At 49.3% G+C, this 22271-nt stretch overlaps 5 protein-coding genes across 7 annotated transcripts; 2 read left to right on the top strand and 3 right to left on the bottom strand.

Annotated features, from left to right (window-relative positions):
* Positions 1-1237: 1237 nt before the first annotated feature.
* LOC123397853 lies at positions 1238-1904 on the top strand. The gene has a single exon (XM_045092382.1). It carries the CDS (start codon positions 1320-1322, stop codon positions 1704-1706), a length of 387 nt encoding a protein of 128 aa, XP_044948317.1. The 5' UTR covers positions 1238-1319; the 3' UTR covers positions 1707-1904.
* A 5945-nt stretch (positions 1905-7849) lies between these two features.
* On the top strand, positions 7850-12006 carry LOC123397849 (glycosyltransferase BC10-like). 3 transcript variants are annotated; one of them, XM_045092378.1, is made up of 3 exons: positions 7850-7949; positions 8048-8638; positions 9434-12006. In XM_045092378.1, the coding sequence occupies exons 2-3, from the start codon at positions 8057-8059 to the stop codon at positions 10082-10084; spliced, it is 1233 nt and encodes a 410-aa protein (XP_044948313.1). In that variant the 5' UTR covers positions 7850-7949; positions 8048-8056; the 3' UTR covers positions 10085-12006. The 3 variants fall into 3 exon arrangements, with proteins under 3 accessions (XP_044948313.1, XP_044948314.1, XP_044948312.1); XM_045092379.1 differs by having other exon boundaries at positions 7850-7967; XM_045092377.1 differs by having other exon boundaries at positions 7850-8638.
* On the bottom strand, positions 11834-13617 carry LOC123397851 (E3 ubiquitin-protein ligase RNF5-like). The gene is made up of 2 exons (XM_045092381.1): positions 13480-13617; positions 11834-12887 (listed from the first exon to the last, which is right to left on the bottom strand). The coding sequence occupies exon 2, from the start codon at positions 12840-12842 to the stop codon at positions 12147-12149; it is 696 nt and encodes a 231-aa protein (XP_044948316.1). The 5' UTR covers positions 12843-12887; positions 13480-13617; the 3' UTR covers positions 11834-12146.
* Positions 13618-13961: 344 nt separating this feature from the next.
* On the bottom strand, positions 13962-16430 carry LOC123397854. Its single transcript, XM_045092383.1, has 4 exons — positions 16150-16430; positions 15470-15516; positions 15209-15353; positions 13962-14453 (listed from the first exon to the last, which is right to left on the bottom strand). Exons 2-4 carry the CDS (start codon positions 15505-15507, stop codon positions 14187-14189), a joined length of 450 nt encoding a protein of 149 aa, XP_044948318.1. The 5' UTR covers positions 15508-15516; positions 16150-16430; the 3' UTR covers positions 13962-14186.
* A 3532-nt stretch (positions 16431-19962) lies between these two features.
* LOC123397850 (elongation of fatty acids protein 3-like) lies at positions 19963-21236 on the bottom strand. The gene has a single exon (XM_045092380.1). The coding sequence runs from the start codon at positions 21167-21169 to the stop codon at positions 20288-20290; it is 882 nt and encodes a 293-aa protein (XP_044948315.1). The 5' UTR covers positions 21170-21236; the 3' UTR covers positions 19963-20287.
* Positions 21237-22271: the final 1035 nt, after the last annotated feature.

Below are 22271 nucleotides of genomic sequence, written 5' to 3'. Positions count from 1 at the left end.
TTCTATACTTGAGATGGATATGAGGGATGCAAGTTAGTTCCGGACGCTTCGGGGCCTTTAAAAAAATGACCTGATACTGATCAGGAGGACGTTTCAGACGTTTGAGGAAGTATATAGAGGGTCTCGGTGCATATAATCTTACTTGAAACATCCACAACCAGACTTAACAAATATGACTCTTTCAAATGCGTGTGGATGCGTTTGGTCAATGACTAGGCACGTTCTTTTTAACTCTTATTTTTTCGTACGCGCAGTTGCATTACTCATTTTTTTCATATGTGTGGTCATTTATACGTGATTGTTGAATAAGAAGAGAGAAAAAAAAATGAATGAAAGAAGAGAAATGTGGTTCGCGGTGCATATATAATCTTAAAGCATATACAGTTGGACATCTCATATCCGTCTCGAACGCCCAGACAGACTGCCCGGTCAAAAACTGCTCACGAAATATCGATCCACCCGGACCCCTCATATCCATCTCAAACGCCCGGACTAAAAGGCACACATCATATCCATCTCAAATATAAGGATGGTACGAAGGTTTAGGGACGCGCCCGGACACGCCTGGTCAGTCCATCACCTAGGACACGGCCCAACCCAGACCACATTTTCAATTTCTTTATTCATTATTATTTTTTTCATCAATCACATGCAACTAATGGGACACATGAGAAAAATATAAAAAATACGGTTGTACGGATGAAAAGACATGGGCTTAAAACAAACACACCCGATCATTGACCGGACGCATCCGCTGATGTTTGAGGGACTGGATTTGCGACTTCTCTTACTTACTCGCTGTGTACGTATACCGTCCCATTCTTATCAGTTCTTACTTACTTGCTTGCTGTGTACGTGTTAGTGTCCCATTCGTTAGCAGCTCTCGTTGCTGATAGGTACAGCGTTAGGAGCCAGAAGAGGTTGAAAAATGGATGGATCTAGACGACGATGACACACGTCGGATGCAGCCAAGGGCAGCCAGCCGTGGATGGCATCGTAGGTGTTGCCACCCCCGCCGATGCTTCCAACCAGCAGCTGACGCTGACCTCACATAAATTAACAAACCCAATATTGCATCCATGGCTGCCTGGCTGGCTGCTATGCTCCTTCATGGCGGGCGGGCGGGCGGACGACGAGATTGACCGCCCGTCCCCATCCACGTGCCGCGTCGCCGGAGCCGCCCACGCCCGCGCCCGCTATATATACCTCGCCTGCCTCCGCCCTCATCTCCATGCTCCATGCTCTGCTTTCTTCTTCTTCTTCTTCCTCTCGCCAACTGCAGCTGAAGCAAGAGACTTGTTGACCGAGCAAGCCCGTCAATGGACCACCTGCTGCACCATGGGCACAAGATGAGGAGGCCCGTCCCAAGCCACGAGGCGGCGCTGAGGTCCGTCCAGAAGCCCCCGGCCAAGCCGTGGCGCGCGGGCGGCGGGTTAACGCCCGCGCCGGCGCCGACGCCGCCCAAGGTGTACCGCGTGGAGCCCCGGGAGTTCCGCGACCTCGTGCAGAGGCTCACCGGCGCTCCCGCCATGCACCAGCACCAGCACGGCCAGCAGCTGCTGCGCGCGCCGACGCAGCCGGTGCCCGTTCGTCCCGGCGGGATCGGGATCGAGGACGGCTTGTACGCGCCCTGGTGCTCGTTCCCGATCATGGGCCTGCCGGCGTCCATGCACCCCGGCGGCCTCGACGGCCACCACCTCATATAGATATAGGATATGCATATGCATGGTAGCTCATCGTCTCGGCCGGCCGCCGCTGCTCTTGTATTTGTAGGTACATCCTTGCTTGCTTGATCTAGCTAGGACACGACACGACAGGTATATATAGGAGCGTGATAGATACTCTTTGCCCTCTTAATTTGTAACTTAATATACGTATTTAGTAGCAGCGCTTGTTTGATGTAATTACCAAGGAAAGGATGAACAAGATCACAAGGACTAGTTTTTCTTCTCATTTTTCTCTTTCTCACGAATACGGAAAACTTGTGTATCATTTGAGTCACCACGTGGTACGTACAACGCTGCACAATATTCTCCCAGCTACAACTGTAGAAGTGCATGCTTTAGCCAATGCAACCAAAAAACCGATCTGATGGAAGAGACTAGGCATCATATTATACGTCAACACTCCTCCTCAACCAAAAGACCGATCCGATGGAAGAGACTAGGCAGCACATTATACGTCAACACTCCCCTCACGTATGGCTTCCTTGGGCCTAAACGTGGACCGAAAATGGGCTGCAATTTAATTGCAGCCAGCCGAGTCTTGAACTCAAGACCTCTTGGCTCTGATACCATGTAGAAGTGCATGCTCTAGCCAATGCAACCAAAAGATCGATCTGAGGGAAGAGACTAGACAACACATTATACGTCAACAACAACTCCCCGACCGGAAAGGCAAAGAGATGTAGCATGACTAGCACGGAGCATAAGAAAGCAGCCATGAAACGCCCCCCGTCCCCTCGCGTCGCTCCGCCGCTCCAGCGCCTCTCCCTGCTCCCATTTCTCCGTGGTGACGGCAGGCCCCGCTGCCGAAGGTGGCGGGGGCGCTCTCTCCCTCTCCCAGGGCAACGTTGGAGGCCGACCCCGTTGACTGGGACGGCGGCGGCTAGCGGACCAGCGCGAGGAGGCCAGGGCGGCAGCCCCGGAACGAGCTAGTCGGCGCATGGCGGTTCGGTTGGCCTGTACTCGATGGCGGCGACGGCTTCGGCCACTTGGGTGACGCGGCCTCGCCGGATCTGGACTCGGGCGCCTGGACTTGTGCGCGTGACGAGGGGGCTGCAGGCAGTTGGTGGCGCGCTGGTGGAGCACGGAGGCCGCGGTTTTCTGGTGGGGCGCGCGGCTGCACGCTCGGGGCGGCTCGGGCACAAAGCATCGCCGGAAGTGTTTCAGGCGGAGGCTGTGGCTCGATGGGGGCTTGCCTCCCGTCTGGTTTGGCTCGGCCTGAGGCGGGCGTCGGCTGGGTTTGGTGAGCTCCGGGCGAAAGCCTAGCATGATCATGGTTGATCCTTGGACGTCGTTTCCATCATTGGAGGCGTCGTCAAGTGGATCCCCTTCATCTCCCTTGTCATCTCAGTCGAATTTCGGGTGAAAACCTTAGCTCTGTCCTTGGCCGCAGCGGGCATCGACGCGTTCGGTCGCTACCTCCTTGGGGGCGATGCCTTTGGAGGTCCAGTCCCTTGTCAGCTCTGGTGGCTTGGAGTTTTGTCGTCGGCCAGGTGTCTGCGCGGCCTGGAATAGGGTTGTAGGGTGTCGATTTCAGTTGCTCAGGCGATGAAGCTAGTGACTCGTTGGATGCGTGGCCTCTGGGTCGATGTGCGGGTTGTTCTTGTATCGTTTTTTGGGCAGTTTTTCTAATAACTGACCAATTCTTCTTTTTCTATATAAAAAGGCAGAGCTCCTGTTGATTCTTAAAAAAAAGTATGTAGCAGTGTAGCTATTGCTTGGCCGGCTCACACGCAGGGAGACTGGCCGGCCGGCGGCATTCCGTTGTGGTTGACCTTGATGACCGGCTGGTGCGCATGCATGATGGGTCAAGTTTCAGTCACTGCCGCCGCTGTCATTCTGATTCTAGCCAGGATGGTTGCCCGTGTATATGTAGTGAAGCGTGGTGGGCTTGGGCCTTCGACTACCGTTGGGACGCACAGTACAGTCGAAAGGGTCGCTAACAATTACTCCCTTTCCTAAATACTTCCTCCGTCTGAAAATACTTGTCTTAAAAATGGATATAATAGATGTATCTATAACTAAAATAAGTCTAGATACATTCATCTTTAGGACAAGTATTTCCGGACGGAGGGAGAGTATAAGTCTTTTAAGCGATTTCACTAGGAGTCTACATACGGAGCAAAATGATTGAATCTATACTCTAAAGAATGTCTATATACTCCCTCTGTTCCTTAATATAAGTCTTTTAAGCGATTTCACTAAGGATCTACATACGGAGTAAAATGATTGAATCTATACTCTAAAGTATGTCTATATACATCCGTACGTAGTCCACTAATGAAATATCTACAAAGACTTATATTTAGAAACGGAGGGAGTACATCCGCATGTAATCTACTAGTGAAACCTCCAAAAAGACTTATATTTGAAAACAGAGGAAGTACTTGCAATGCCCGTGAGCGTTTATATTGAAGAACAAAAACATATGCATTATATATCTTCCCACCAAGGAGACATGCGGCAGTCGATCTTCCCCAAGTCAGAGATGATGCATGGCCCCATCTTCCCCCGCACGGCACTACCGGTGGCATTAGGGTTAGGATTTTTGCTTGGGTTTAAGGCGCGCGGAGGACGTTGTCAAGTTCAAATGCCATGTGGAAAAGAATTCCTAATAAATACACCGATCAATTTTTAAATATACAATGAACTTTTTTCATTTATAATATATTTTTTTAATATACAATGACCTTTTCTTAATATATGTTGATTTGTTTTTTATACATGCTAGGATTTTCTATAATGCACACTAAACATTTTTTTTCAAAATAATGAAAATAAAAACATATGGAACAAGATAAAATAAAGAAAAACAGGAAATGAATGCCTAAAAAGAAGGAAGAAAAAAGAAAAAGAAAACTTTTGAAACCTTTTCAAAACTGGATGCAAGGTTTCAGAAATTTCACAAAACCAACTCGCATGCTTTTGCTAGCACTTGATAAATGGACGGGCCGCTCGACACGCGTTGAAGGGTAGCACTATGATAACGGTTGTAGTGACAAAAATGCATTTTGGGTCAAAAAAATAGTTTGAAATGAAAAAAAATCAAAACAAAATTTACATTGGAGAGTACAAATACCAGCAGGACGCTGGACGCGCACCGCCGTATACATACACGAGCCAGCCGGTCAACCAAGCACTGCAGAACGTACGTCGACACGTCGTCTCGTCAAATCCTGTACGACTTTGGCGACTTAGTAATGGATAAGTACGTCGATACGTCGTCTCGTCACATCTTGTAGTGCTACACCGTCAAAACCATGCATGGCACTGCACAACTATGCATGCATGTACTAATGGATAAGTAAGTCTTGTTGCACTTGCTGTCCACGTGTACGTCGGCCAGTATACATTGCACGTATAAAAGGCCACGTACGTGATTGCTCCGTCTCTTTCGGCCGACACATGCATGTCACCCTGCACGTGGGCCCCACCCTAACCGAAGCCCAAGGAAGATAAACTGAAGCATCACGGCCATTGTTTCGCCTCCAGAGCCCTTAGTCTTTCTTGCAATCACAGTCTGCTACTAGCATGTGCTGATTTTTGTTTTGACTACTCCGTTCGTTCCTAAATATCAGTCTTTTTAGATGTTTCACGGAAAGATTACATACAGATATATGTACACATATTTTAAAGTATAGATTCGTTGTTTTTTATTTTTGTATGTAGTCTTCTAGTGAAATGTTTAGAAGGACTTATATTTAGAAATGAAGAAATCTCACCAACCCTTAACCGAATAGGTATAACACGTAACTGGACCTACACATGTCAGGTCCATGGACATCGACACCACCACTCTCGTGCGTTGCAACGGGAAAAAAAATGTCACCAACCCTTCACCCAATAAGTACTGTATAACGTTAACTGGACATACACATGTCAGGTCCATGGGCATCGACACCACCACCTCTCTCTCTCTTAGTAGTTGCAGTAAACCGGACGAGCCACACCGTGTCGTTGACGTCGGCGTAACATCCTTCACTCATTAGGAAGCAGAATGCGCCAGGGCCGTCTATGCTTGGGATGGGCAACTCCGGTGGGACACACGGGAAGGGCTCGTAGCCGGTGAAGGACGGACCTTCGTACGTCCACGACGCACTGCATGCAGCAGTAAGTATGTCTGGCCGTAGAACCAGGTGTGAGGTAGCTATAGCTGCAGTTCAATTGGGCGATTCTTTCACTTGTCTCAATCTCTTTTCGTTGAGGTGCACACACATGCCTCAACGACGGCTCCGAGGAACGCTCGCTTGTCCTCCCAATCCTCCCTCGCATCCCCTGCCTCGCCTGGCCTGGATCGGTCTCCTCCTCGCCTGCTGAGCCTGATGTTGCATGGAGCTCTGCATTGAGTTGGGCAGCATGCACGATGCTGTTTTTTTTTTTGGATTTCATGCGCCTCTCCTCTTTCATTTGTCGTATATATGATGTGTGATCTTCCTATGTCACCCTTCTTTTTGTGCCTTGGCTCGTTTGATTCTTGCAACTCTAGTACGTATATAAGTTAGTAGGATTTTATGTAAAAATGCAGGGTGGTACTATTAATTTCCAGGCTCGATCCCTCTCACGGCCAATGTTTTTCCGATCAAAGTCTGGTGCGTGTGTGGATAAGAAGGCGCCGACCGCGGGGAGGGGTGTTTCTGTAGAAGCGAAACGTTTTTCTTTAGAAAAAAGACCATGGGTTGATTTCTTAAAAACAAAAGAGTTTGTTCACAAAACAGCCGCGACAACGGTGAATGGCCAGATGCAATAGTCGCTTTAGTATTAAGAAAAGATAATACAGGGAATATTTGCTTTCACTGCTAACCAGTGTCTTCTCTTCTACCCTTGAGCACACACATGTTAAAGCATCTTCAACAAAAGCGCGATAGCGCTGCATGCACAAAAAAGAGAAAAATCAGGCGTCGAAATAATGTTTTAACGTGCGCGTACGTGCGGTAGTTTTTTGAGACGCTGCGTAATTTAACGTGCCGCTGTAACGCTTAACCAGGCATGATAAAATACATCAAGTATGTCTTTTGTGTAAAGTCTAGCATTCTGCCCTCCGTTCGGTTTCGTCGAGTCGACCAACCCATGGTTGGATGGTTAGGAGGACTGTGGTATCCCCTGCCCACCAGAGTTCAAGTCCCAGACTTGACGTTGGTGCTTGCATTTTCCTTGATTTATTCCAGGTCTTTCGGCGATGTGCTTTCAGTGGGAGGAGACGTTCCCGTCGACAACGAACGCGTCAGTGGCGACTTCGTCAATCTCAAAATGACGTGCCGGCTTAGTCTTTCGAAGATGCTCATAGGGGTAGGGTTTGCGTGCTTGCGTTCATAGGGGTGAGTGTATGCTCGTGTACGTGAGCGACTTCGATTTTACTCTGCTAAAAAAAAGAGTCGGTTTCTACGCGGCTTGTATTTCGATCTTTATTTTATGATGTGTATAAATAAGGCATGTATTAGCATGCGGAAAAAAGAAGAAGAGAACGGGACTGGAATGGTAAAAGCTAATGTTCCAAGGGGCAGCATGGGAAACATCCGTCTAAAAGGGAAACCGCCATGGCTGTCTGTCTGCTCTCCTCTGCTGCTGCTACTTTCTTCTCCTTCGTCCAGTTCTTCCTTTTGTTCAGCACATAATAATAGGAGGATCTTACCAACACAACTCAAGCCAACACATCACCTGCGTCAGTTAATCAGTTTGTTTGTTGCCTGTGCGCCTGACTGATGGATTGATTTGGTTGGATTTGGACAAGACGACACCCCCTCTGCCTCTACCTCTGCCTGCTGCTGCCGGAAGCTGAAGCAAGTCCAACCAGCGCCGATCATCCAAAGGTCTCCTTTTCCTTGAGTGTATTCCCTCAATTGATTCCCGGAGATTAAAACCTTTATCGGCAGTAGGAGTAGTAGCAGTATCTTCCCCATACTTAAGCAGTGTATAACTAAGTATTTATGGCTTTCCTCTTTTGCTTATTTTATTTTAATATTGTTCCTGCCGATCGATTTGGCGCTCTTGTGTTTGTTCTTGGTTGGCCGTTGGCGCCAAAAGACCGCAGCGAATTGAAGTTTTTTATGCGTTTCGTTTCGTTTGGTTTCCTGCATGCCAAGGCCAAGGCCAAGGAAGGAAGGAAGGCATCAAATCCTCTTGCCCCGTTACAAAAGGACACATTTTCCCTCTGAAAGAAATCTCGCCGTCGACACAGCAATCAGAAACTGCTAAGATTTGATTCCATCTGATTCATCGGCACTACTAGTAACCGCTGCTTCCCAAGTTGATCCCGAATTGAATAAATTTTACGTAGATGTTTCCACCGACTATTTGGTCTCAAGAATCTCTCTGCTTTTCTTCAGCTCAGGGCCATGCAGGCAGGAGGAGGAGCGCCGGCGGTGGACGGCAAGGACGTGCAAGCGACGCCGGCGAGAGCGGCGCAGAGGAGCTTCAGCCTCCTCAGGCCGGTGCTCCTCTCGGCGGTGCTCGCCACGGGCTTCCTCGCCGCGGCCCTGCTCATGTTCCTCGGCGGGGCCTCCTCCTCCTACTACCGCCTCCCGAGGCTGGCCGTGCCGGACGCGCTGCGCCCCGCGCCGGCGTGCCACAAGCAGCGCGGGGAGGAGGGACAGGAAGGCGGGGCGGCGGAGCGGTGGTGGGCGCGGCCGCCGGCGAGGAGCGCGTGGCACAACATGAGCGAGGAGGAGCTGCTATGGGCGGCGTCGTTCGAGCCCCGCGCGCAGCACCGGCGACAACACCGGACGCCCAAGGTGGCCTTCATGTTCCTCACCCGCGGCCCGCTGCCGCTGGCGCCGCTGTGGGAGCGCTTCTTCAACGGCACCGGCGCGGAAGGAGGCAGGGAGCGGCTCTTCTCCGTGTACGTGCACACCACGCCGGGGTACCGCCTCGACTTCCCGCCGTCGTCGCCGTTCCACCGCCGGCAGGTGCCCAGCAAGGTACGCATCCACCTTTCGACGAACGTCGGTCGTTTCGAAGGTCCTGGAGTGGCCTCTCTAACCGTCTCTGGTTTCAACGACAACACATAGACAAGTGTGACACGATCACGAGAGGAGAAAGAGACGTTGAAAGTGATGGCATCATGGAACAATAGTAAAAGTCTACTCTTTATCAATCAATCAAAGATGCCATGGCCAAGAATCCTCTATGCTCATGAAAAACATCCTCTTCATTTGCTACGGTGTGGATTCTGAATTATTTCCTCCGTTTCACAATATAAAAATGATTTTGACACTAGTATAGTATTAAAAAAATCTTAAATTATGGGGCTGAGGGAGTACCATAAATGCAAAATATCCACTCTGTCTCTGTGTGTGAAAAAACAAGTCTTATAAATTTTATCTCAAATCAAACAATGCAAGCAAATTTATATAGAAGAAAAAAAAACATCAACAAGTGCAGCGCAAAATAAAAATCACCGAATATGCAATAAAGTATGTTTTGATATTACATCTATTTAGTATCGTAGCTGTTGATAATTTGTTTTTTCTATAAACTTGGTCAAACTTTACATCACCTTGCTAGAGACAAAAAATACAACCTTCCTTTCAAATATCGGAGGGAGTATTAACTAATTAGAGTTCTTACCTGCACTTCAGTTTGTATCCATCTCAGTTGACTTTCTACAATGTACTTCGAAAGACAAAAATGCGTAGTTCTACATGTTGCCAAGTCATTTACATCTTGCAAATTAATGAATTGAAATGAAGTTTGCTTTTCCGTATATGTTGCAGGCGACACGGTGGGGCGATGCGAACGTGGTGGACGCGGAGCGGCGGCTGCTCGCGAACGCGCTGCTCGACTTCAACAATGAGCGCTTCGTCCTCGTCTCCGAATCCTGCATCCCGCTCTACCCGCTCCCGGTGGTTCATGCCTACTTGACCCGGTCCCGACACAGCTTCGTCGGCGCCTTCGATGAGCCGAGCCAGCACGGCCGAGGTCGGTACCGTGTTGGGCTGGCCCCGGACGTGACTCTCGCCCAGTGGCGCAAGGGCGCACAGTGGTTCGAGATGGACCGGCGCCTAGCCGTGTTCGTGATCGCCGACGACCGGTACTATCCGCGGTTTCGGAACGAGTGCCGGGCGCCGTGCTATGTGGACGAGCACTACCTCCCCACCGTGCTCTCCATTGTGGCGCCAGAGCAGGTCGCCAATCGGACCATCACCTTGGTCGATTGGTCCCGTGGCGGCGCGCACCCGGCCACGTTTGGCGCCCCCGACGTGACAGAGGACTTCCTGGGGAGGCTGGTGGGGAAGAAGGGGAGTCCTGAGAGGTGCATGTACAACGGGCAGCCAATCGAGGTGTGCTTCCTCTTTGCAAGGAAGTTCGCCCCTGCTGCGTTACCACAACTGCTCAGCCTTTCCTCGAAGATCCTTGGGTACTAGCTATGCCTTTTACTTAACTGGTTCTGGTTGCTTATGTATAGCTCATACTCACAGAAGGGGAATAGAGGAATACATTTTTTTTTCATGTGTCACAAGAGCAAAAGGATGAATGGTTGAGTGGGTAGTTTTTTTCTTAACCATTCATATTTCTGATAACTTAGAGTTTTAATTTTTTTTAATCAATACCTTAGAACACATATTATCCTTAGTGTCCTATATATAAAAGTAAATGTCATAGTTTGGGATATGAGTAGGGCAGGCCATTTTTTATAGCCAAAGCAGGGGAGGTCATAATCGGTGCTTTTAGCGCCAATCCATTGACCGAACACCCACACGGAACATTGATTGGGCCGGTCCATTAAGCACGAGCGCTCGATCGCAGGTTGATCCTACTAAGGGAAATCACCACCGCCACACTCCCCAACCAAGACGTCAAACCTAACAAAAGTTGTAACAAAAATTGTATCCAATTGGGGTGTCGACATCCTCCACACCACCATGGCTCAAAGGCCATCGAAAGCGGGAGGAGGAAGAAGGCTTTTCTTGAGGAGGAAAGGGAGCCCTCTTTACTACTCCCTCCGTTTCATAATATAAGAACGTTCTTATACTATGGGACCAAGGAAGTACTATATTGCAAAGATGATACAAGTAACAAGTGTAAGGTGAGAGCGCCACCGTCCATGGTGAGAGTAATATATGAAGTAAAATAGATGACACCTAAGAAAAAAGATGATGTGGTACAACTAATTAATAAGGAGGACAGATTGAATAACGTATGGATAACATCATGCATATCAATCAAGATAAATGAAGTATTGTATTACACCACACACATGTTACTCCCCGTCATAAAGGTAGTACATAGACTAGTAGTAACATAATATGTGTGTCCACTATGGTTAGTCTGAACTTCAAATTTGTCCAGGAAGGTTGTTTGGCTGAAAAGAAGAACAATTTTCCCTGATGCTGGTCCACACTCCAGAGGTCTCCCAGCCAGATGGTCTATCCTTCCAAAACATCATGACTTGCTGTATACACCATCTATCTTCACATCATGCAAGTGTCGCTGAATCAGGATATCTATCTATCAGGCTTCTCAGGCAATGCAAAACGGATGGACTCACAACATCGACGCCGGATCGGTCTCAAAAATAAATAAATAAAAATCAACGGCAGATCCCCTGATGTTCATACGGTTTCAACACTGGGAAATGCATACACAGGACCTCAGAAAATGAAACACAGGACAAAGTCGACCCGGAACAATAAACCATCGAATGTAAAAGACCATATACTCTTCTGCCCCATTAATTTCTCCAAATTCAAACCTTCAGCAGAGCGAGAGAGGAACAAGGTATGAAAGAACCAGTTCTCGTTCTAACATGAGCACCAACATGGTTGTTTGCTGTTTGGTCTCCAGACAAAGATGCAGTTAGCAAGTTACTGTCATCATCTTATATAGACTGAAGAAAAGAGAAAGGCATGGACTCTAAATCACCGCACACCCCACTCATTTTGACAGTCGAACCGAAATTATATGCTACAGAAAAAAGAAGGTAAGAATTCAGTATTCTAACATGAACACTGACATGCCTGAGTTACAACCATGGACTCTAAATAACTGCACACACACACTACTCACTTGGACAGTCAAATCAAAAGTATGAACATTGACATGATGGAGTTACAGCCATCGTCCCAAAAGACATGGACTCCAAATAGCTGAACCACCCCAATACACTTTGAGAGTCGAATCAAAATTACACATGACTTGTAATTGGTCTGGTACATCCACTCCAAACAGAGGTTTCCAAATCATCCGCGAATCAGCACGAAACTACTACCACGGTACACAGGCGCCCCCCACAGGACCGCGCCTAAATAGCATATATATACACAGGAGTTCTATCAACACTTCCGCTCAAAACCCAACACTCAGATTTAGACCGGGGCTTTGTACGGGGGGGGCCAGGATAATGCACACAACATCATCGGAGAAGTATCACGACAATTGTTTCTCTTATTATGAACCGACAAATGACAATAGTGGGAACCGACCAACCTAGAACGTGATGAGGCTTGCAATCACGAGGAAGCCGACCAGGATGAGCAGCGCCTTGAGGTAGACATCCGCCTGCTGCTGCTGCTGCCCGGGCGGCGCGTGCCGGGGGGCAGCGGCGTGGCCGTGGAAAGCTTGCCCGTGGCCATGGCCGTGTCCGTACCCATAGGGGAACCCCGCGGGTTGCCCGTACGCGGTCGCGTCCGGGAACCCGTGCACCTGGAAGCTGAGCAGCGGGAACAGGCCGCCGAACGCGGCCGAGAATGTGTAGTTCCCCCACCGCGCGTTGGCCAGCGGGACGCCGCCTCCCCCCATGAACCAGGGGTTAGGGTTGGCGTTGGGGAAGTGGTTGTTGGGGTCTGCCTGCGGGGCGGTGGCGGGCCGCTGCCCGGTGGGCCGATGGGGGATCTCGGCCCCGGGCGGCACGCCCTTGGACCTGGGGTCGACGCGGTCCTTGCCACGGCCGTAGAGCGGGACGAGCTTGTCCTCCTCGACGACGGCCTTGCAGACGGGGCACTCGGGGGAGTGCGAGTGGATGTGCAGCCACTTATAGAGGCATGGCCAGCAGAAGAGGTGGCCGCAGAGCGTGACGATGGGCTCCTGCGGCAGCTCGAAGCATATGTTGCACTCGAAGCTGCCCCCGCCGTCGCCGGCCACGCTCCCGCTCGCGCTCGTGGACTCCCCCACGTTGGCCGCCATGCTTGATCGTCAGCAACACAGCACAGAGTAACCACCCACGTCGAGCTGCAACGGATGAAAATGGGTACTAGGACCGTCAGCAACACAAGCAGAGTAGCAAAAAAACAGCTTGTAAAATCGCGCCGTGTCTCGACGGGCCAGCTGTAAGAGCTAAAACTTGTAAGAACAGCCAGCAGGCTGATATATATATCTTCTCAAACAAGGATGGAAAAAACTCCCTGACGAAATCCTAACCCAGATTTCTCTGTGAAATCCGTGTCAGCAATAAGCAACCAGGCTCGCCATACGGATTGCTGCTCAAACAAGGAATGTGAGAGCGACTAGCAGGAGTAGCAACGCGGATCTACTCGACGAACTGAAAAAAAAAATCCCCCTTTTCGCCGGTGACACGCCACCCACGACGAGATCCGAAGCCCGGCCACCCACCAGCAACGCGCAGGACTGGGCCGGAGCGCCGACAGCGCAGCGACTCGGACCAAGACAACTACTGTAGTAGGCTAGGCTTCTATACTAGACTAGGCAAACCGTCAGCAGCGGCGGCGGGGCAGATCCGGACCGGGAGGCTGGCCGGTCGAAGCGCGGCTGGGCGCAGGCGAGGGGGGCGGATCGGGAGGAGGGAGGCGACGGGGCTGCTTACCGGCGGCCGGGCGGAGGGAGGGGACGGCGCGGCGCCTCCCGCCGGCGGTGCGGGCGAGAGGGGATGGGAGAGGACGAGAAGCTTCGAGGAAGAGGACGAGGCTGAGAGAGTATGAATAGGCGACGCCGAGTTATTAATTGCTTCTGACTTTGGCCACGCCGAGTTAATACTATAATTTAATTATAGTTATAGTGCGACCAAAGGCGACGCGGGCCGGCCCATTCGGCAGACAGCTTATTCAGTTGGGCTTCCGCAATTAGTTGGGTAGGACAGCTTATTCTAGAAGCCCAAAGTCAACAAGCACCGAGTAGAACACACACAGATGCTCCCAGCACAGAGTTTAAAAAAAAAAAGATGCATGTGTTCATCTTTATTATATGCTTCCACTGTGTCTCATGATAACGAGATTCCACGTATGCTTTAATCATCTGTTTAAATCCGATGACACATTGCTGTCTATGCTTTAATCACCAGGACCCTAATACAGGAAGACAACTTATTTAACTTCACAGGAAAACAGAGGAAAAAAAATACTGGATGCAACCGAATTTACTTAATCTCCGCCGAGAAAAAGGGGCTTGAACTCAACTTGAATGCATCAAACTTTATGCCACGAAATGTTTCTTTTACTTTTATCAATGCAAAAATACTTGATCGAGACGTGATTCCTTCCCCCCACCTTTCTTTCGCGGGAATAAAACTAATCTTCATTCGACATCGAACCCCTTCTCCTGGAGCTCCTGCACGACCTCGTTGCGCATCCGGAACCACAGCTTGCGCGCCTCCTGGTCGAACTTCTTCGACTGCAGCTGCTTCTGCATGTTGTCCGAGTCCATGTTGGCGTCCGCGAACCCCTTGGGCCCGATCGTGGTGCCCAGGGCGCCCCCGCTCTTTATGAACTCCTCCACCGCTTCCTCGTCGCCCGGGTACGGGAACTCCCTGCGCTCGTACAGATGCGCCATCTCCTTCTCTTCCTGGGGGGGGGGGGGGGATGATTTGGAAATAGATTTTTAGAAACAGAATATAAACTGAACAGTCTGGTGAAAAGGAAGATAAGCATTGGCAAAAATGAGTGCTCAGAGCTGTTTTCAACAACCTTGTAGAAGTGAGATTCACCTCCACTGAGTGATCACTATGAATAATCATATGTCACCAAGCGGGCCACATTTGGTGTCGCATAAATATAACCCGATAGAACTTAAGTTCCTTTTCACATTAGTCTCATGTTTTCAGCGCTCAATGTGACATGTAAGGAGTGCTTATTAGTTGATATTGGACGACCGAAAATGTGAACTATTTCCGTAAAGCCTAACGGGGCATATGAAATTTTCGCAGACAAAATATAATCACCACATAAAGGTTTTCTGAACCGCATCTCATAAAACATAATACAAGCATCTAATATGCTGCTGCCTATGCTTTAATCAGCAACACGTTATGGCAGTTCACGGATGCAAATCAGTTTTAGTCTATGTATACTGCTGCAATTATGTGAACTTCTCATACAATGAAATTGTAGAATGGACGCTGCTGGATCAATATATGTCTTAAGTCACAGTGTCTGGACATTATCTATTGGCAGTTCTGAACCGCAGCACCAAAAACTAAGCATATAGCAGGATGAACTTATTTGCACTGAACACATATCTTGCAGCAAAACAAAAGGCCTTAGCAATTTCTGTCTGCCCCATCGTCCAAGAAATAAGCTAAAGGTCACCGCCGGCCATACCTTGGGCCGTGGCTTGAGCGTCCACCAGCCAAGCGGCGACGTCTCGTTCCAGAACCACGCGGCGCCAAAAAGCGCGTATGTGCATAGCATGCCCTTGCCCATCTGCTTAAAGAAGTAGGCGTCCCCCTTCTCGAAACCCAGCCTCCTGAACCCCACAAAGGAACAAGAACAGAGACATGATCAAGAATCAATCTGTTCACAAGCCAAAGAAAACTGTAGAGAGGGCGAGTCAGCTATGGAAAGCTCGTCGTGCTCGCTTACTTGAGAAGCCGACGGGCCTGGGGGAAGCTGCGCAGCATCGTGTTCACCTGCAGGTAACGAGCAAAATGAAGGGGGTTTCGTTGCAGCGCTCCGTCCAACCGGTAGGCGTATCACGTATGCCTACTGGCGAGATTGATTAGAATGTAAAAGGAAATCATATATATAGATAAGCAACGTGTGTGATATTCAGTTCAGAGGCTCCAACGGTTGATGCCTGTGCCGAGCATTGTACAGAAGGAAAAATGGTCGATACAAACTAGGAAAAACATAAATCACCTAAGAACCGCAGAGCTCCTTATGGTTCTGGACATGTATATGATCAGGTTTCTGCCAAGTGCCCGCTACTGTTACGACATGATTCATTGTACAATATCATGGCGGTTCGAAAATTCCACAGAAACCAAGCCACGCGACCTGCGGCGGCAGGCTCAGTGCAGAAAAACAAGGGTTGCGTTTCAGAGCGAATCGTGCCGCCGCCCGGCGCACATCACAGAAAAAAAAATCATCGGGTGAAAGGCGTCCGCTTCAAGGCGATCGTGACGGATAACAGCGCCGAGTGACCTCTGAGGCATAACCGCAAACAGGACGTGAGCATGGCGCTTGGCGCGCACACACAGAGCAGGAGGAGCAGTGGCAGTCAACGGCGCGACGATTAAGGGTGATGGTGGTGGGATTGTTACCTGAAGCGGACGGGGAACCGCCGGCGGCCGTCGGGCGTCGAGGGGCCGGGGAAGGGATCGGACCACTGCCTGAGAGTGAGGGGAGGGGAGCGGAGGAGAGGAGAGGGAGGAGGCCAGGCGCGCAGACGCGGGATCCGGGTGGCGGAGCGGCTTCGGAAGTGAGGCGGTGGCGGGGCTGGCTTTCAGGCCGGTGAGCGCGCCGCCGCCGGCGAACGGGGTCGCTGGCTGGCTCGGGAGCTCTGTCCTGTCAGGGCTCGCCTTGGGTTGTTTCTTTGCTGGGCCGCTGGGCCGGTTGCACAACAAAATGGACTCTCCCCCAGAAAAGACCCAAATAAACCGAGCGACGTATTGATATTTTTCTCTCTCTCTCTCTTTTTTTTTTCTGGCAAACGGCGAGGGGAGACGAGGTAGGCGAGCAGTGTGTTGCTGCAATGGGATGGAGAAGGGGGTGAGGCAGTGGCGGCGGCGGCGGCGGCGGCGAGGGCGAGGCAGAGGAGTGGCTGCGTGTGCGGATGGAGATTGGGGTTTGCTTCGTGCGAAAGGAAAAAAAAAAAGCAGGGGGTGTTATCTTAGTTGTTGCCCAATCGGTTCTTCGACCATCTAGATATTTTGGCGCTTTGTGTGGTGACATGGACGGCGCTATCGGGCGCCCCTTGCGCGACACTTAATGGGTTTGATTCCAAAGCATCGAAAAGCGCGCGCGTGCAAAACATGTGTAGTTTTCCTTTTTGTGGGAAAACAAAGCATGTATATATTTATTCCTTTTGAAGAAGATGGAGACTGAGCACTAACTAGAAAGGCTGGTTTAGTTATGCTTTAATACAATCTTCATAGTGTTTGGTCTGTTTTAAGCCTGGCATGCTGCTGCCTGCGCTTTAGCCAGCAGACCTAATATTCCAGTCCCTCTTCAATGAGTCGCCTTTTTCAGGTCATTCTCGAAAAACAACTTAATAATCTTTACCTAATAATAAAAAGGTTATCGCTTCCGTCGGAAAACCCATCGAGGTGATTTTACAAAAAAAACCTTACTGTTTATGACATTAAACTCGTAGTATATATTAAATATTTTTTTAAATATTCATATCTTTTAAACCGTAACTCCAAAATTTAACATATTATACATGGAATTTGATTAGAAAAATATGTAGAATTTAAATATGATATTATTTTATCTGTTAAACGTTTAATAAAAATACTATCTAGGGTGCAATCTTAATAAATAAGTCATTTTTCGTCTTTCTTTCATACCGGTACTCATCCGGGTTGGGAATGAACACGTCAACAAAATCAGGATTAGAGATGAAACTGAAGGTCACTTGACTGATTCTTTGTACGTATTAAATCTACATGCAAGCCGTGTTAAAATAGAAGACCTGTGAAATTTTGAACTGCATTTTTGTAGGATAAGACCATCTTTATTTGTATCGTAATTATAAATTCTTAAATTATAGATATTTTTTATAAATTAAGAGCGTGTGCCGTGTGATATTTCTTTCTCCCGTTGCAACGCATGAGCCCTTTTGCTAGTACATATAATAAGATATAACTGGGTTTCAACGCGTGCTCTCCTTACGGATACGTCAACTCTCTGTAAATACTGTATGTTCTCTTTCTTTTCTTGCGGGGTTACTTTGTGTTCTCTTCTTTGTTGATAAAAATGAAGTGTTCATGTCGGTTACTCAAAATAAAAATTTAAAATGTAGTTATGTATGTTGCTCTTTTTTGCCGTAAAAAGTTATGTATGTTTTTTTTTAAATGAGATGGGTCGCCCCCTGCCGCAACTTTATTTCAAAGCCAAGGAAAAAAGCATAACCAAGTCTAAGGAGTTCTCGGCAACAGCCAAAAGTAACTATCACAGAAATAAAAAGCAGCGAACATTACAAGTTTGCTCAAGGGGATTACAAGTTTTCTATAGCACATCAAGCTGACAGACCCCCCCCCCCCCTCCAGCAAACTAGACTACCAGACAATTCTAAGCACCTCCCCTCTCCGGCGATCCAGCAGCCTGATACACCGGAGAAGAAGAGTACCCTGGGCCTCTGAACATAATATTTTCCATTGCTTGACCATAGCCCTCACCAAATCCAGCACACAATGAATACTGCGCCACTTCCATTGCATAAAAACAGTCGATACAGGGAACAAAAGCACCTGAATATGGGCATATGGCTTGATGTCGATTTGTTGGTGTAGCTTTCCAGATCTGCATGGCTTCAACACTTATTCCCCGTGCCGTCTTCTCATCCCTGGATCCAATTAATCTTTTAAGAACAGGTCAACGGAAGAGTAGGAACAAGGAAGACAAGAATTAGGGATGTCACATGGAGCAATCAGACGCGGAGCGCATGACTATTTGACAGCGAATCAAAAGAGTAGTACTCAATTAGGGTATAAAGGAGGTAGACGAACCATCTCTAATGCGGTGATGCCTAAAAAATCTAGTTGATGGGGAACATTGAGGATGCAAAGAGAGATGATTGGGGAAGGGAATAGCACCTTTGGTCTCCATTAATGGATGATGCACAGAGCGGCTCCTCGAATTTGGAAGTGCACTTGAGCGCGGCACTGTTCTTTGGCATAGGAGAATTTTGGGGAGGAGACGAGGAGGCTGGAGACGTTATTGGAGGAGACCGATGGCGTGCTCCATCAGCGTAGTTTATTTTTTTAGGTAATACAGCAACATAGTTAACTAGCAATTGATTTTTTTGGTCCGTCGGTGCTAACTAGGTAGTATCTTGGGCCTTGTTTTTTTCCTCTTATTTTCTAAATCTAAGTCAGAAATATCGCAAAACGTATACTGTGCTACTTTCTGGGCTGGGACCCCTACCTCCCAGGGGCCCAGGGCGGGCGACCCGTTGCCCCGGCCTATGGGCGGGCTGTGGTTCATTTTCAGGGGCACCTAGCTAGTTCAGTTTCGAGAAGATAGCTTTGATAAAGCCATGAATGAATACTACTCCTTTTGTTTCGAAATAAATGTCTCGATTTTATACTAGCTCTAGTATAAAATTATACTAAGCTTGAGACACTTATTTTGGGACGGATGAAGTATAAAAGCAGCATATGTTTTTTTTTTCCGGTAAAAAGTAGCATATGTTGGTAGATCAGCTAGCACATAACTCATCTTGCTTTATTAGGAACCAAACAGAAGCACCTTTTTTTTATTCCTTGATCTTGCCACTTCCTCATCACACTTTAAGTGATGCTGAAAAAGGAGAAAGAATGTTAATTTTGCCACTTGTTGTTCGACTGTACTCCCTCTTTTCCTAAGGAAATACTTGTTGAAAAGAAGGTCGGCGTGCCATCTGCTTCATGGTGCTCTGCACAGACAGAGACAGAGACGGTGCCGCCAGCCGCCGTTTTCTGGTAGGTAGGCAGGCAGGACGTTGGCATGGACGCCTCTCTCCTTGTCCGCGTGTGTGTCGCCTTCCTCACTCACGTCCATGGCCAGCAGCTCTGCTTCATGGGGTGGTGCTCAACCAGAAAACGGTGCCATTTCAGCTGTGTTCTCTTGTGCTCCGTGCCTCTGTCTTGTCTGCGCACGCCACGCCACGCTCCAGTCCTGCAAAGACAAACCGGCATGGCGCCACTCGTGCACTTGAGACCCTTTCTGATGAACCTATGCGCTTTTGTTCATCACATCACTTGTCTGATGGTATGCCAACTGACAGACAGGGATCGTAATAAGATGCCACACTGAAATCAGCTTGTTCAGGCCAACAAACAAGCTGCCAAATGGATCAACTCAATCAAACAAGGAGATGTGCGCAGCAGCAACAAGAGAAAGAGGAAAAATTCCCCTTGCAATCACATGGATGAACACAAGAACAGAGTATAGGAATCGAGTTAATCAGCATCATCGATCGGGGGTGTTGGATCCAATCGTCAAACCCGGAACGCATATATGTATCTATGCATGTATGTATATGCACATCTCTATAATTAAAATTGAATCTTTGTTTTTTTGCTTTGGTTTGGTTTGTAGCAGCAGTCACCTCCTCATCTCATGTCATCTCATCTCATTGAGATGCCAATGCCAGATGCCGATGCCGGCCTACCTATATGTACAGCAATGGATGTATGTTACAATGGTTTCTTTGGGTTGGGTTGGGTTGGTGATCACCTCACGCCGCCGCCCCTCTCACATCTCCTTCTTCTTCTTCTGCTGCTGCTGCTGCAGGGAGGCGCCGTCGTCGTCGTCGTCATCGCAGAGGACGCCGCGGGTGACGCCGTAGCAGTGGAGGAACACCCAGAGCATGGCGGCGTTGAGCATGGTGTTGAACACCCATGCCCCGATGCCGCTGCACCCGCCGGCGACGGCCCCGCCGAAGTGCATCCACAGTACCCCCGCGTGGCACACCAGGTTGCACCCCAGCAGCCCGAGCTGGCACGCCCCGCGCGCCGCCGGCAGCATGCCCGCCCACAACCTGAACCCGAAGGCGACGGCGTGGGCGAGCGTGGAGGCGAGGATGGCCAGCACCTGGAACGACTGCGAGAACTCGAGCCACAGGAACGCCATGGCCACCGACGCCGCGTGCGCCAGCACCCGGGCGCCGGCCCCGCGCCGGCGCCGGAGCACCGCGAACGCGCCGCGCAAGGCGTGGAGGTACCGGGAGAGGTAGTAGGCGTAGGACCAGAAGAAGACGCGGCCGGACGAGCGCGTCCCCGGCGGGAAGCAGAGGAGCCACCGGAGCGGCGTCGTCCGGCTCCGGCCACGCCACGACCACCGCGTGTCCCGTATCTCCGCCACCGCCGACAGCAGCGTGCCGGCGAAGATGGTCGCCGAGACGGCGGCCATCAGGAGCGCGTGCGCGGCCGGGAGGGGGCCTAAAGGGACCGGCTTCCGGCGGCGGAGGAGCGCGCCGAGCAGCGCGTCGGCGGCCAGGCAGAGGGACACGTACGCGGCCAGGAAGCCGAGGAGGAACGCCCAGGTGGAGAACCAGAGGCCCGAGGGGCTCCACCGGAAGCCGACGATGTCCGGGTGCTCCGCCAGCCAGTAGGCGACGTCGCCGGCGAGCGCCATGGTCTCGTCCGCCGGATCGGTCGCTCGCCGGCAGGCAGGAAAAGGAGGAGCTTGTTGCGGTCGTACGGTGCGGAGGATTAAAAGGGATTTGGGGAATGGGAGCCGGGATATATATACTCGCCTCGGCCTCCTCTCCTTTGTCGGTCATACTTCATGGACCAGGTCAACCTGGCCCAGGCCCAGGCCCGTTCACCCCGGGTTAGGGCCGGGCCCGCAAAGGCCCTAGGGTATTTTTGAAATATGGACATATGTAACTAGTTGGTGAGAAAAGAAAATCTCATACTCCATCGTCCGGAAATACTTGTCCTAGAAATGAATATAATTGATGTATCTATACTTTCTCCGTCCGAAAATACTTGTCCTAGAGATGAATATATCTAGACTTATTTTAGTTATAAATACATCAATTATATTTATTTTTAGGACAAGTATTTCCGGACGGATGGAGTATGAGATTTCATTGTAAACCCGCACGATGGGTGTCGAATGTCGGAGCCTTGGTGTTTCGAGGTGGTTGCTGGAGTCGATATAGTCGCGTAGCTATCGATGAAAACATGTGAAATCATATTTTCGATTCTAAAAGGCGTAAATGGCGCAAAACTCGGTGTTGGATCGTCGATGGACAGTTATATATCTCTATAAAAGACGTAATACTTTGTGTTCTGGTCTCTTCAATTTACCAGAATCCAAACTGTGATACGATATTTATGAAACCGTGTGGAAAATTGCTTCATGTCCTATTTTGCATCAAAAATAGCTTAAAATATTCGGTTTTAGCGGGCTTGGACCTGGACAGCCGGAGCCAGGCTTAGAGTTCCAAGCTTTATAGGGTCTCAATTTATTTTCATTTATTTATTTCCCTGGGGCGGGGGAGGGGTGGTCTCAATTAATTAACTTTGACTTTTATTGTTATGTCATTTTAGGATCATGAAAAACTTCCAAAATATCTTTAACGGAATTGTTGAACTTTTAGAAGATGCATCTTCTTTGGTGCTATGAAAAGGGGCATGCATGATAACAATCAACGTGTAATAAAAGGAAAAAAAAGTCTTTATCAGCATGCAAACAAAAGGGAAAGGGTCTTGAAATGTGCTTGCCTAAA

The sequence above is a fragment of the Hordeum vulgare genome, chromosome 5H (assembly GCF_904849725.1).
Source record: "Hordeum vulgare subsp. vulgare chromosome 5H, MorexV3_pseudomolecules_assembly, whole genome shotgun sequence".
In the NCBI taxonomy this organism is placed as follows: domain Eukaryota; kingdom Viridiplantae; phylum Streptophyta; class Magnoliopsida; order Poales; family Poaceae; genus Hordeum; species Hordeum vulgare.
Note: the sequence above shows the minus strand (reverse complement) of the source record. Positions and strands in the feature narration are given on the sequence as shown.

Excerpts from the sequence above, each read along its gene's own strand:
- LOC123397853 (XM_045092382.1), top strand. The coding sequence starts at position 1,320 with ATGGACCACCTGCTGCACCATGGGCACAAGATGAGGAGGCCCGTCCCA.
- LOC123397849 (XM_045092378.1), top strand. The coding sequence starts at position 8,057 with ATGCAGGCAGGAGGAGGAGCGCCGGCGGTGGACGGCAAGGACGTGCAA. Across the intron at positions 8,639-9,433 it reads GCCGGCAGGTGCCCAGCAAG|GCGACACGGTGGGGCGATGC; the intron begins GTACGCATCCAC and ends TATATGTTGCAG.
- LOC123397851 (XM_045092381.1), bottom strand. The coding sequence starts at position 12,842 with ATGGCGGCCAACGTGGGGGAGTCCACGAGCGCGAGCGGGAGCGTGGCC.
- LOC123397854 (XM_045092383.1), bottom strand. The coding sequence starts at position 15,507 with ATGCTGCGCAGCTTCCCCCAGGCCCGTCGGCTTCTCAA. Across the intron at positions 15,354-15,469 it reads CAGGCCCGTCGGCTTCTCAA|GAGGCTGGGTTTCGAGAAGG; the intron begins GTAAGCGAGCAC and ends TGTGGGGTTCAG. Across the intron at positions 14,454-15,208 it reads CGCTCAAGCCACGGCCCAAG|GAAGAGAAGGAGATGGCGCA; the intron begins GTATGGCCGGCG and ends CCCCCCCCCCAG.
- LOC123397850 (XM_045092380.1), bottom strand. The coding sequence starts at position 21,169 with ATGGCGCTCGCCGGCGACGTCGCCTACTGGCTGGCGGAGCACCCGGAC.